The sequence below is a fragment of the Girardinichthys multiradiatus genome, chromosome 4 (genome assembly GCF_021462225.1).
Source record: "Girardinichthys multiradiatus isolate DD_20200921_A chromosome 4, DD_fGirMul_XY1, whole genome shotgun sequence".
Lineage (NCBI taxonomy): Eukaryota > Metazoa > Chordata > Actinopteri > Cyprinodontiformes > Goodeidae > Girardinichthys > Girardinichthys multiradiatus.
The window spans coordinates 32,252,995-32,265,668 of NC_061797.1; the positions used below are offsets into that span (position 1 = coordinate 32,252,995).

The window sequence follows — 12,674 nt, forward strand, 5'->3', positions numbered from 1 at the left end:
CACTGAAAGTAGTTAAATCTGTTACCAAGTGCAGCTTCTTTCCAAAATATATAAGTACTTTGAGAAAACACTTAAAGAAATAAAAAGCTTGGTGTTTGCAAATGATGAACTTTCTTGGGTCCTACAGACTTATGGATGTCAGAGCAACATGTTAATTTCCAGGAAATCAGGGGGAACAAGTTTGCCCTCCTTAAGCTATCTGTTGCAGTGATGTTCCAGCATTTATAAAGAAGGATTTGACTGACTTTCTGCTGATGAGGTATTTCTTAAATAATAAGGGGATATAATTGTCAACAAGCCTAAATGTCTAGGTTGCCTTCCTATTGAACTTGTTATAGTGCTGACCACTTCTCAAACCAATCACAAACTGTGCTCTTTAAAAAGAGGGTTGAAATGAGACTGTGTTGAAAGGATGCACAATAATATTGGTGGAAAGGAACATGTGGCTTTTAAAGATGGTTTGAGAAATGGTCACGGGTCCTTTCTGAAAGCCAATACTTGAAATGCTCCAAGCCACTAATTTATGTTTTGTAAATTACAATTTTTGTTAGAGAACTGCAAGTTATTGCAACTAATTTTTAATAAATGTGATGTTCTGGTTGTTTTGTCTGCAAATTACAAAAATAGTAAGTTAAAGCTTTCAGAAAGAGCTAAAAATTGACATTTTCTCTTTATCTCAGGTTTTAACATGGGAACTGTTCACATGCTTCTGGTTGGCTAGCATGTATGGCAACAAATCAGCTGCTAAGGGAGCAAGAACTATAAATGTGTATATACAAACACACTGTAACCCTGTATTTAGTAATTTTGTCTTTTTTAAAAGATAGAAGCTTTTGAATTTAAATTATTTTCTGAATGACTCCTTTAGCAAACCTATGTCTGTCCCCTAAACTTCTCTTGACTCCCTTAACCCATTAAAAAAAAAAAAAAACAATAACAAAAAAATAATAACACTAGTGCAAAATTTGTGCGATTCGTATAAACTTTATATTTTAGAGTCCCCAGCAGCTGCGGTTTGGGAAGTCCCAATGAGCAACTAGGTTTTTGAACATATGAGTCTGTTCATCGATATCTTCACTGAAGAAAAATTCCAGAAGAGACAATCGTGATGTCTCTGTTTCCACTCTAACATGTCCATGTATCTTTTTCAGTTAGTTTGACTGACAACAGTGACTAACTGCACTTTTTGTCTGTGTCCATTTGTCCAGTTGCTGTCAGTCAACCAGTCTGTCTGCAAATCACTTTATCTTATTTCGGATTTTGTGGCTGGAGAGTGCAGCGTAGAAAGGGAATCAGTCATCTCACGGCTGATAGTCCGGACCAGAGTTACAAGAGAACAAATCACTTCCTGGATTTGGGCACAGTTGATTGCAGCAGTTGACAATCCTGACAGCTTATTGCCTACACTTGTTAAGCCAGCAAGCACAGAACTGTAGTGTGTCCAGAAAAAAAAATCTTTGATTGTGTTTGACAGTTTCTGGAAACCAGTCCATAGTCTGCGAAACATGGCAACGCAATCGACTGGTTTTGTTTCAACACAGTTTGTCTACTGCTACTATAAAATTCTGTGTAGGACTCATGTTGTTGTTTACTACCTTCTTGTAATATTTGAATGTGTTGAAAAATCATATAGTTTGGAATAACTCGGTTTTGTTGCAAAACGTTTGGAAAATGTTTAGAAAGGCTTGATTTGCTATGTTTTAGCCTATTCAGCTGCAGTGTACTACGGTTTTCTCATAAAAGGCATAAAAGTGGCATAAAGTAATGAAAATTACGAGATCCCATTTAGGATTTTTTTTATATCTGTCAACTAAATGTACCTAACTCTGTGATTGTCCTGCTGGTCGTTCAGCTCTCGAAATATGCTAAAACATTTTCAAACTTATTTACAACTCCCACCATACCCTGCTTTGTTCACCAACTGCCGACCAGGTTAATATTACATTTCCTTTAATGATGTGGTCTGGTTGATCATATCACTGCATTTGGTGTTAAACATTTGCAAATCTCTGGAACCCACATGAGGTTCTAACACAACAAAGACTGTCAAAGGTTCATTGTGTCCGATAGTTCAGTTCTGTCAAATCCAGAATGATGAAAGGCCAGTGGGATGTTTTGGTCCAGCACCAGTTATTATCTAAGGTTACATACGGGATCTATCCAATGTCTGGAAGGATATGAAATGTACTCTAATCTATGTGCTTCCCTTGAGGGTAAATCCTCATAATGGTCAAACCCATATCTGGCCTGCAGCAGGGGAGTTTATAGGCCTATACTACTGTGCAAATTTGGCATGAGAGTGCGGGCTATTATTGGAATTAACTGCTGCTCATTTAGAGCCAAAATTAAAGAACCATATGACCCTCACTGCAGAGCCTTTTCCATGAGAAGGAAAGAGCAACTTTTTAAAAGTTAAAATTTGATGAGCATGCTCTTAGTGGCCGTTTAACTAATTACCAAATGTACGTGCTTGAAACGCAACACTGCTTGAAAACAGTTGTAGTTGAAGCAGTAATCTCCTGACATTAGCCTTTGTGTTATTTGATGAGGTCAGGGTTTACTGCCTTTTTTATTCGTGTCAGCTATCTTTTCTGTCTTTCTCCCTCAGACCAGAGCTGAGTAATGCCATCATTCTGGAAGGAAGTAGAGTAGAGCTGCATTACTGTGAATATTTTGCTGGCAGGTCACCAGCATGTTACACAAAGGCTGCTCATGGTGACAAGTCAAGATATTAGGTTTGTTCTCTTTCCTTTTTGGTTACACCACTCAGCAGACAGCCACATGGAAGTGGCACGAACCACTTTATGGGCAGCGACAGGTTTGCCTGGCTACACCACAGTGCAGACTGTGTTCAGGGTGGTATCAAATCGAACTGCCTTAGCCTCCGTGGGCTTCATGTTGGTGTCATACATTGGATTTTCAAATGATGCCTGGCCATTGGAGCTCTCATGGCCGACATAGCCATTGAATTGCACCTTTGGACGGGTCCTGAGGAAAAAGAAGAGAACACTGCATTACCAACGCAACTTCATCTGCCACTGTAAATCATGTAAAATCTTTAGAAAAAAAAGCAATTGGAAAGCAACAGTTAACAAGCATTTAAAACACAAACTCCCAAGCAAACCACACTCTCACTGCATCGTATAGACTCTTAGTAATTTGAACTTGCTTTATCTTTTTTGTTTGCTTGTAATATTTATAATCTACGTTTGCATTGTAAAACATTATAAGCTTACTAGCTACCCAGTGAACATACTGCAGGAAATGCATCTAAACAGCTTTTAAATGGTTCATAGATATCAAAGCAAACAATTGTATATATTTGCAACAATTTAGATTGAAATGTGTATTGTCTCCATTGGTCAGTATATTACATATTACTGTCATATTTTCCACCACTGTCTTAATGTTTGGTTCTCCAATAAGCTGAAATACATATTCGTTTTCAGCACATTTTGACTAAAATATCCTAAGTTTAAACAGGACTAAATTAATTCATTCTGAATCAAATGAAGCAATCTTTAACTTTTGTCTAATGCTTTCTGGCATTTTTTCAAGATGTTTCTCTAGTCTAAACCTAGCCCGCTATTTCAAGAAAAATTCTTACTTGGTCAACATAATGGCTACATATAGATGTAACATTGACTTATGCCTAAACGAGGTCTGCCTGCAGCCTTAACACTAAAACTAAGTGTATTGCTCACTGGGTATTTAGAAATGTAAAATTATTGCAAAGATTTAAAAATTTTACTTTAGTATATAAGGACAATGCTTTTAATTTGGGTAAGTGAAAACAGCATTTCGGTGATATTGTAAATACTGGTAGTATTTACTCTAGTCGGTATTCTTAAATTGTAAATGATGGAATTGCAAAACATTTTATTTCCTATAACATGTAAGAAACCAGGTCACGTTTAAGTCATTTGTCCACATTAAGCAGGGATGCTCAGACATTTGCATGCTATACTGTGCTGATTTGCACTGCATGCTCTCTTGAGCTCTTTCAGTTTCACAGGAGTTTACAGAGATCCATTAGTTCAGGAATAACTAGACAGTGTAATGCCCCATAGCCAGTAAAAAATGGGAGACATAGGTTTCAAGGTATAACTAATAGCTTTGTCACATTAAACCAAATCTAGAGATCCCAGAAAGTTAAGTTTATTCCAGATACAGTTTTTTTAACAAGCTGGTTTAGAGCTTTGACTGTACAATATTAGCATAAGGATGTTATAGGAAAAAACAAAAAAGATTGTAAGGGGACACTAAAAAAGCAGTGCCCACATCCATGGATTTTTAAAAGATTTTATACTGGGATCTAACTGAATATATAAAACAGACAAGCACACATTCCTGATTTGTCTGTTTGTCGCAGATTAAATTTTTAGATAATCTGTTCCTATAATCCAGTTGGTCTTAATCACTTACTTCTACACCCTGTGGAACTATTTGCAGCGAGGAGTGCTGGTGCTGTTTGATTCTGACCTCATTAAGACTACATGTACGTCTATGTGTCTGTGTGTGCGTGTGTGGGGGTGTGTGTGTGTGAGCAGTAGTGGAAATCTAACCCTGGGGAGCCACTAAGCCTACCCTACATGTTCAAGCCATTACTTTACAAAACTACACACATCAAGACACAGCATGGACCTCCCTGCATGGCAGTAGCTTAAATCACTGCACCGGTCATGGCTGTAGGTGCAAAATTTTCATTTTATCAGGAGAATGAAAAATGGTACACATAATTGTTTCGGGAGTATTATAGAAACTGTATAGACAAATGTGTCAAAGCAGGAAAAACTGCAATGCACACACACACACACACAAACCCTTTAGTTTCTTATGAAGCAGCTACTTAACATCAGCATGTGAAGTATTAATTTCTACTTCTGTTGGCTTGCCATTGTATTAGTGTAGATGCTAAAGCTATGCCTGCTGAGTTTTAACAATAAATGAATCCATGGCCTATTATTAGATACAGTATGAAGCTTTTTAATGTATGAGTGTATTAAAACATAAGGGTAACTTGATCATTTACAACTGACAGATTTTTCTTGATGACATCATGCTGACAGAGAGATGACAATGAGATTAAAGACAAAATAAAAGGCCTTTCATAACGCTTTTAACAATTGCTGTTTGGACACAGTAGGGCTGCACTGCTTCAAAAATACTTGAATTAATTTGTTCTTGTTCTTTTTCAAGTAAAAACATCACCCCAATAGCTCTTAGCTGATGCAAAGAATCCCAGCATTCTGTTTTTAGCTTTAATGTAGGTCAACAGTCTTATTTTTTGTAACTTACTGTTTAATTGTGCAGCCTTACTAAACAGCATTAAGAACAGCTTGCAAACTAAAAACAAGTGATGGGAAATTTGACAGAGGAAGTGGCGGCGGGCGGAGGTCTGGTTGCTTTTACAACCCGATGGATGACAGGTGCCAGTCTTACCTGCCGCCAGGCCCCCAGGTGTTTTTTGGTCTCTCATTGTCATCTGTGTCAGCAGACAATGTCCTGCATACAACCATCAGCTTTAATGTACATCAATTTGAACTGCAGACTGCAACTTGCAAAAAGTTTGTAAAACAATGACTTTTAATCACATATGAATGAGCAACTTAAAATACAGATGTCTCTTAATGTAATATCAAAGATTCTACATATTTGAATAATTAAATTCAAAAAAGTGAAACTTCTATATTTTATTTAAAATGTTACTTAACACCAATAAAAAAATTATGTTTAAAACAGAAATGTAATAACTATGTTGCCCAGCAGAGAGTCATTTGCACTCCCCACAAGGAGGGTGAGACATAAAAGTATATTGCTAAAAACGCTATCTGTTCACAGAGTGCTGCATCCTAATATTTTGCAGAAGATTAACTGGAAGGAAAAAGTGTGGTAGGAAAAGAAGCATAAGGAACAGATATAACCACAGACTTGAGAGAACTGTTATGCAAAGCTCATTCAAGGGTCTGAGGCAGATAAATTATCCATCTACGGAGGCTGGAGTCAGAAGGTCCTTTCACAAAACACTAACAAGATCAAGGCACAATTTAACTGTCTATATGTGTTTTGTGAAAGGACGATGTGGAAAAAGGGGGGTAGAAGCCAGCCTGTCTCATTACCACATCAGTTGACTTATAAAAGCACCTGACAGCTTGTAGGTCATGGGAGTGATGTGGTGATGACATATGGTTTGTGAGACCAGCCAGAAACAGGATTTAAAGGCACAAGATTTGGAAATCATTTAAGATGAGAAGAGTTAGAAGGTGGGATATATAAATTAAATTTGACGCATTTGCCAACAGCAGAATTGCTACAATGAGTTTGTATTGAACTGTATTGAAAAGAATGGCATTGGGAGAGTTCCAACTAAGATCTCGTGGACTGAGTTCTCAGTAGGTTGAGGTTTTTGTATTAACATTAATTTTTTTAGTGGTCTAATGTAATATTCCAATTTGGGGTTTTCATTATGTAAAAGTCATAATCATCAAAATCCCTAGATAAAAAATTTAAATTGAAATAATTCACTTTGTAATTAATCTATTTGTGTGTTTCGCATTTTGAACTGAATTAATGAAATAAAGTAACTTTTTGATTATATTCTAATTTATGAAAATGCACCTCTATATTGCTCATAGTTGTGTAAAGCAGGTCTATTGTACTCATTAACTATACAATGATAGGAGAGCAACAAAAATAATTTATCTCAAAGAAAAGCAAAGTGCAGCTGTAACAATAAATAAGACTGAAACCAAGAATAAATAAGTAAATTAAAGACTAAAATTATTTCCAAAGAAACGGGATTAGGAATCATATCAAACCATTTTTGCTAGGTATTTACAAAAAGCAGAGGACCAACAGCTGTTTTGTATTCTGCTCTGCTGTTTGTCTGTTCTTTTCTGAAGGATTGACATTGAGAGTAGAGTTTACCTGTGCTTGTAGAGGTAGAAGGCAAACCCAGAAAGGATAAGGGCAAAGAAGGGAACTAAAATGGCAGCTGCCACAGAGCTGCTGTTGGTGTAGGGGTTTGATGGATTCATCGCTGTGGTTACAGGACCTAGAGTCACACAGAGATAAACCAACACATGCATACACTCTTAACACTTTCAGCACATGCTTCACAACATTTATATTCAGTATACTTCTGCTGTTAGACTTGTTCTTAAATAAGTTTATCCTAAACCACAAAGTTTTAAATATATTGTCTTGATTCCTCCATTGCTTGCATGGTGTTATGGAAACTGTGTGTTGGTGTTGCCAAGCAGACCCACCTTGCCTCGTCAGAGAAAACTTGCCAAAATCTTTACTGTGAATATGTCCCTGGTAGACAAAGGTTTTCTGGTCAGACTCTGCGGTGACCTGAAAAGCAAGAAAGGGCTCAGATAATAGGAAAATGTGTAAAAAAGGAAAAATAAAAAAAAAACGCATACCAAATACAGGCTCATTTTCTTTTTAACTAAAATAGTTTAATATTAAATTTTTGAACTGGAAAAAATTTTACATGAGCTTTCAGTTGTGCAACGCCAAAGGACTGCATGTTGAAGGAACGATTTTAAAGAAACATAAGGAAAGGACATGATTTAAATACATTTTTTTAATTTATTAACAAATAAATGTTGAGGACAATCTAATGAGAGCAATGATGGAGTTCATTACTCAAGTTGTTTTTAGGCGACTGTGGCTCAGTAGGAGGAGTAGCCATCTTGCAATCAGAAGGTTGTGGGTTAGATTCCAGCTTCCTTCGATGTGTCCCTGGGCAAGGCACTTAACCTCAAGTTGCCTACCGATCTGCGTATTGGTGTATGAATGTGTGAGCGTTAGTGAGTGCAATTGGGTGAATGTGGCTCTAGTGTAAAACGCTTTGAGTGGTCTGTATGACTGGAAAGGCACTATCTAAGTTCAGTCCATTTACCATTTAAAAAAGGCTGTTTACTATTGCTTTGTATATTTCACTGCAGTTACACTTGAAAACAGATATTTAAATGCAGGAAAGATAAAACACAAAAGCCTTCTCCCCCTTTGTCTAATCTTAAATCAGATTAAACGCTTCCTGTTTTAGGTCATTTAGGATTAACCAAAATGACTTCTATTGGTTAATTACAGGAATTGTGGAATTTTTCTGACTTTCTTCAAATTCAGAAGCTGACATAAACTAACTTTACTGTGCTTTTTAACTATTTGAGAAGGTCAGATACTGATTAAATAATTCACAATATTTGATTTAAATGGAGACACACCCATGGATGTATTTTAAGGCACAAATCAAACACACTGCTTCCTTGTGTAACATCAAGAAAATCCGAATGAATAAACCAAGATATCAGAAAGGGATATCTTGATTTAAATATACATTTAGATATAATTTGCAGATGCCTGAAGGTGCCATGTTAATCCGTTCAAACAATTATAAACAAGTAGAAACAGCATGGAAATGTCTAGCCATAACGGTGTTCTGGAAAGAGGTTCTGTGTCCTTTAGATGATCGTGGTTTAAAATGTACATATTAACTTCAGAACAAAAGCAAAATACATTCTGAAGATGCAGGCTGAAGATGGTAGGAAAGTGTCATTATTTATAGTGAATCAAGTTCTGTACCAACATGGATTGAAAGGCCACTGAGATAAGAAGAAGACATTGCTCCAAAAGCTACATAATGGGCCAAAATGCCAGCAAAATACTTTTAGAAGCTTGTTGATAAATACCCAAAACATTTGATCCAGGCTCTACCATTTGGCAAATACTAACAATGTATGTGAAATTTTGACTTTGAACAAAGTAAAAAAAATAATATCGAAAACATATCTTTAACTCATTATTATGGCCCTTGGTGTTTTGGTCATCCTAATTTACCTTAAACAAGAAACCAGATTTTTGTGTTACGCATTACAGATTTTGATGCTTCCTGTTTTCATTTGAGCTTAATTAAAAAACAAAAGATCTCACCTTTTATGAGTCCTGTCTTTCCATTATCAATTACTTTATGAAAATGTGAAAGACAATACATGCCTTAATGTCATAGATTAAAAAAATTGTTTTCCAGAAAATATATTTATAGTATGCATTAAACTTTTCCTCATCCTCATCCCCTCCTCCTCTTCTCGTATGGACTCTGAAGCACTCAGGTTTTTTTGCCTAGCTTCAAATTTCACCGAAAAAATAGAACTGGGTTTCTGCATTACTTTCCTTGCTGTTAAGTAAATGGAAAATGTATTTGAATGACTGATTACATCCAAAGTGTAAATACAGATAATGCAATCTATGTAAGCCACAGAAAATAATACGAAGGATCAAAGTTAAATGTTAAAATAGCTCAATAATAACTGAGCACCAAGTTTGAGACCTGCAGGGAGTTACAGGCTGGAACAATTGCTTGGTGAGAAGATTAAGTTCCTGGAAGTCTCGGCTGCATGCCTGGGCCACTCATGGTGACAGAAAGTTACATTCAATCATTAACTGCTCCCTCCATGACAGAAAGGCAATTGCTCACTCCACAGCAACCGGTAAAGTGAGAATTCAGTATCACCCCCATTTTTTGTCATCACAAAGAGGTGAAACACTACTCAGCAGTCATATTTCATCAAGAAATGCAATGCAATGTCTTCATAAAATAAAAACACACTTATGTTTTGTTACAATTCTGGCGTTTTTAGCAACCTGTTCAAAGCTGCTTAATTTATACTTAGAGCTGCAACACTCAAACAAACAAAACAAACTGCATGGTACGATGTGCATGACTTTAATCAAAGCCCTTTACTTTAGGCGTTGCACAATACTTATTTGAAAACATGCCTCTAATAGCTGGCACCAAAGTAAATTAATTTTTTCTCGTTACACTCCTCTCTTTGAATGCATTGCACAAACACAGTGGGTTGAAGGCCCTGAAAGAAGTACTGTAACCATATATTAACAATTAACATTTCCACATGATATATGTGATCAAAACACACAACAAAGTACAACAGATTGTTTAATATGATTTCATAAACCTTGCTGTCACTCCTTGGGTTATGAAACAACATGTAGAAACCTTGTCTTTCCACAGCCTAAATTGTCCATATTTGAAAATGGAGAAGAATGAGTTGGAGTCGTGACTTTGTCCAAGAAATATACTATTAAGTAAAATCCATTTCTTTATCAATAAACTATTAAGATTGGTTGTAAATACTTGTTGCCTTAGTCTATCAGGAATTCTGAAGACTTTTCAATGTCAGTTTAGAGAATTCCTAAGCTGTAATAATCACAATGCTTTAATAAATTGCTGTTGATATTCTGGCCAGTGTAGCAGTACTATTACACTATTTTGTTTGGTATCATCTTCACATCTTGACAATTCAATTCAATTCAAAAATACTTTATTAATCCCAAAGGGAAATTAAATGTTGTTATAGCTCATATTATGAAGGTTTCTTCAAAGAGTTGTTATAGATGCTGATGGCTGTGGGCAGGAAGGATCTCCTGTAGCGCTCCGTCTTACAGCAGATCTGAAGAAGCCTCTGACTGAAGACACTCTGTTTTTGTAGGACAGTCTCATGAATAGAATGCTCAGGGTTCTCCATAATGTTCTTCATTTTATGAAGAATCCGTCTTTCCACAATGATCTCCAGAGGTTCCAGAGGAGTCCCCAGAACAAAGCCAGCCTTTTTTATCAGCTTGTTGAGCCTTTTTAAGTCCCTGGCTCTGATGCTGCTTCCCCAGCAGATGATGGTAGAAGAGATTACACTCTCCACAACAGACTTATAGAAGATATGCAGCATCTTGCTGCAAACACCAAAGGACCTAAGCTTCCTCAAGAAGTACAGTCTGCTGTGTCCCTTCTTGTAGATGGCTTCACAGTTGCATCTCCACTCTAGTCTGTTGTCCAGGTGAACACCGAGGTATTTATACTCCTCCACCACCTCCACTTCTTCTCCTATGATAGAAATAGTTTTTGACTTATTCCTGTTTCTCTTAAAATCTACAATCATCTCCTTTGTTTTATTCACGTTCAAAATAAGATGATTGTTTCCACACCATGCCACAAAGCGGTCCACCACCTTCCTGTACTCAGCTTCTTGTCCATCTCTGATCCACCCCACGACTGCAGAATCATCCGAGTATTTCTGCAGATGACAGGAGTCTGTCTTGTACTGGAAGTCTGAGGTGTACAGAGTGAAAAGGAATGGTGAGAGTACAGTCCCCTGTGGTGCTCCTGTGCTGCTGACTACCTGGTTAGACTCACAACCCTTCAGTCTCACAAACTGTGGTCTGTTTGTCAGGTAGCCTTTGATCCAGGAGATTTTTGAGACCTCCACCTGAGTCTTCTGGAGTTTCTGACAAAGCAAATCAGGTTGAAAAACTTTGTCATTTTTGTAGTTTGTGGTGGATAAGTGGATGTCTGCATTGGGGTTTGAGTTAAAATCTTTTCATATTAAGTACTTTGAGGGTAAAAACATTAAATTCAAAGTTTTTTTTTTTTGATTTTATGTTTTTTAACCTTTGGTGTACCTGCATGCTTCCATTTGCTTTTCACTTTGCAGCTGGTACACCTGAATTTCCCCACTGTGGGACAACAAAGGATATTTCTATTGTTCTATTCTAATTTTATTACCAGCTAATCTTAAAATTATTTCGGAGGTGGCACTATGGGTAATGTGGGAGTGAGCTGTTCTGAGATGTATATGTCTGAACACAGAGGGAGAAATTAATCTCAATTTAGGAGATTTGAATTGAACGGAAATGTGTTTAACTGGTTTCTTAACATGACCATCCAACTACAACACATTGATTGCCTAAAGGTTAATGTGTTCTTTTTCTTGTAACCGTGCAGGGCTGATTCTCTTTTCCCTTTTGACGATAGCTGGCTCAGAGTAATCATAACTGATAGAGAAAATGAAGAAGAATAGGACCTAATTAATATATTTTCAGAAACATTAAGAGGCACAAAAGAGTGGAGTGCATCTTGTGCCTGCGCCGGTGCGGCTGGCGGTTTGTGCTCAGCCTGGGCAGTTGGTTACCCTAGGTGCGGGTACCATGGCTGGCTTGGGCAGTTGTTTTTCTTTTTCCTCTCTTGGACGGGCTAGCTGGGGTTGCTTCCGTTGGGCATGCTCCATGGTGTGCTGCTCCGCTCTAGGTGGCGGCTGTCGTCACAGTGGGTTGGGGAGTGCCGCAGAGGGGTTGCAGCGTGTATGGTGCAGCGGTTGATTCCCTTTTCACATGTGGTTCCTGGCAGTGGCAGTTATGTTTGTGTGTTTGCGGGGACCTAGGCGGGGGTCGTCAGCCCCCGGTGTACACTGCCTGCCAGGGACTGCTTGGTAGGTTAGTTGATGGCGTCTTGGTGTGCGGTCGGGTGGTCTAGTGGCGTTACGTAGGCATGTTGTGGGAGGCAGGATGTGGCAGGGGGTGCTTGGAGCGGAGCTCTGTGGGGAACTTGCGCTGTGTTTTCATCGGCTCTTTGGAGATGGTCCTCCCGGGGCTCCTGTGCTCTGGGGACCTTTGAATGTCTGTGGCTCCGATCTCATCTGCGTCTGCCTCAGGTCATGGGGGGTGGGGGGGATCTGTAGCTCCTCACACCAGCTAATGAATTTTCTAATGGAGAAATCTTATATACACAAGCATGCTGACACACATACCCACGGGTCTTCGGATTGAGATGTTTACACATACACAGATATACTCTATATTGAGCTGCGGTTGCCATT

The 12,674-nt window shown here is 37.9% G+C and overlaps 1 protein-coding gene across 1 annotated transcript in view; it reads right to left on the bottom strand.

The window, feature by feature from the left end:
• Positions 1-1,933: 1,933 nt before the first annotated feature.
• The window catches only part of LOC124866622 (CUB and sushi domain-containing protein 1-like), a 436,935-nt gene continuing 426,194 nt past the window's right edge, over positions 1,934-12,674 (bottom strand). The window contains exons 72-74 of the mRNA XM_047362500.1: positions 7,269-7,356; positions 6,928-7,054; positions 1,934-2,988 (exon numbers count right to left, since the gene is read on the bottom strand). Of these exons, the coding sequence (XP_047218456.1) occupies positions 2,829-2,988; positions 6,928-7,054; positions 7,269-7,356 (375 nt within the window). The 3' untranslated portion in view covers positions 1,934-2,828. The remainder of the gene's footprint in view (positions 2,989-6,927; positions 7,055-7,268; positions 7,357-12,674) is intronic.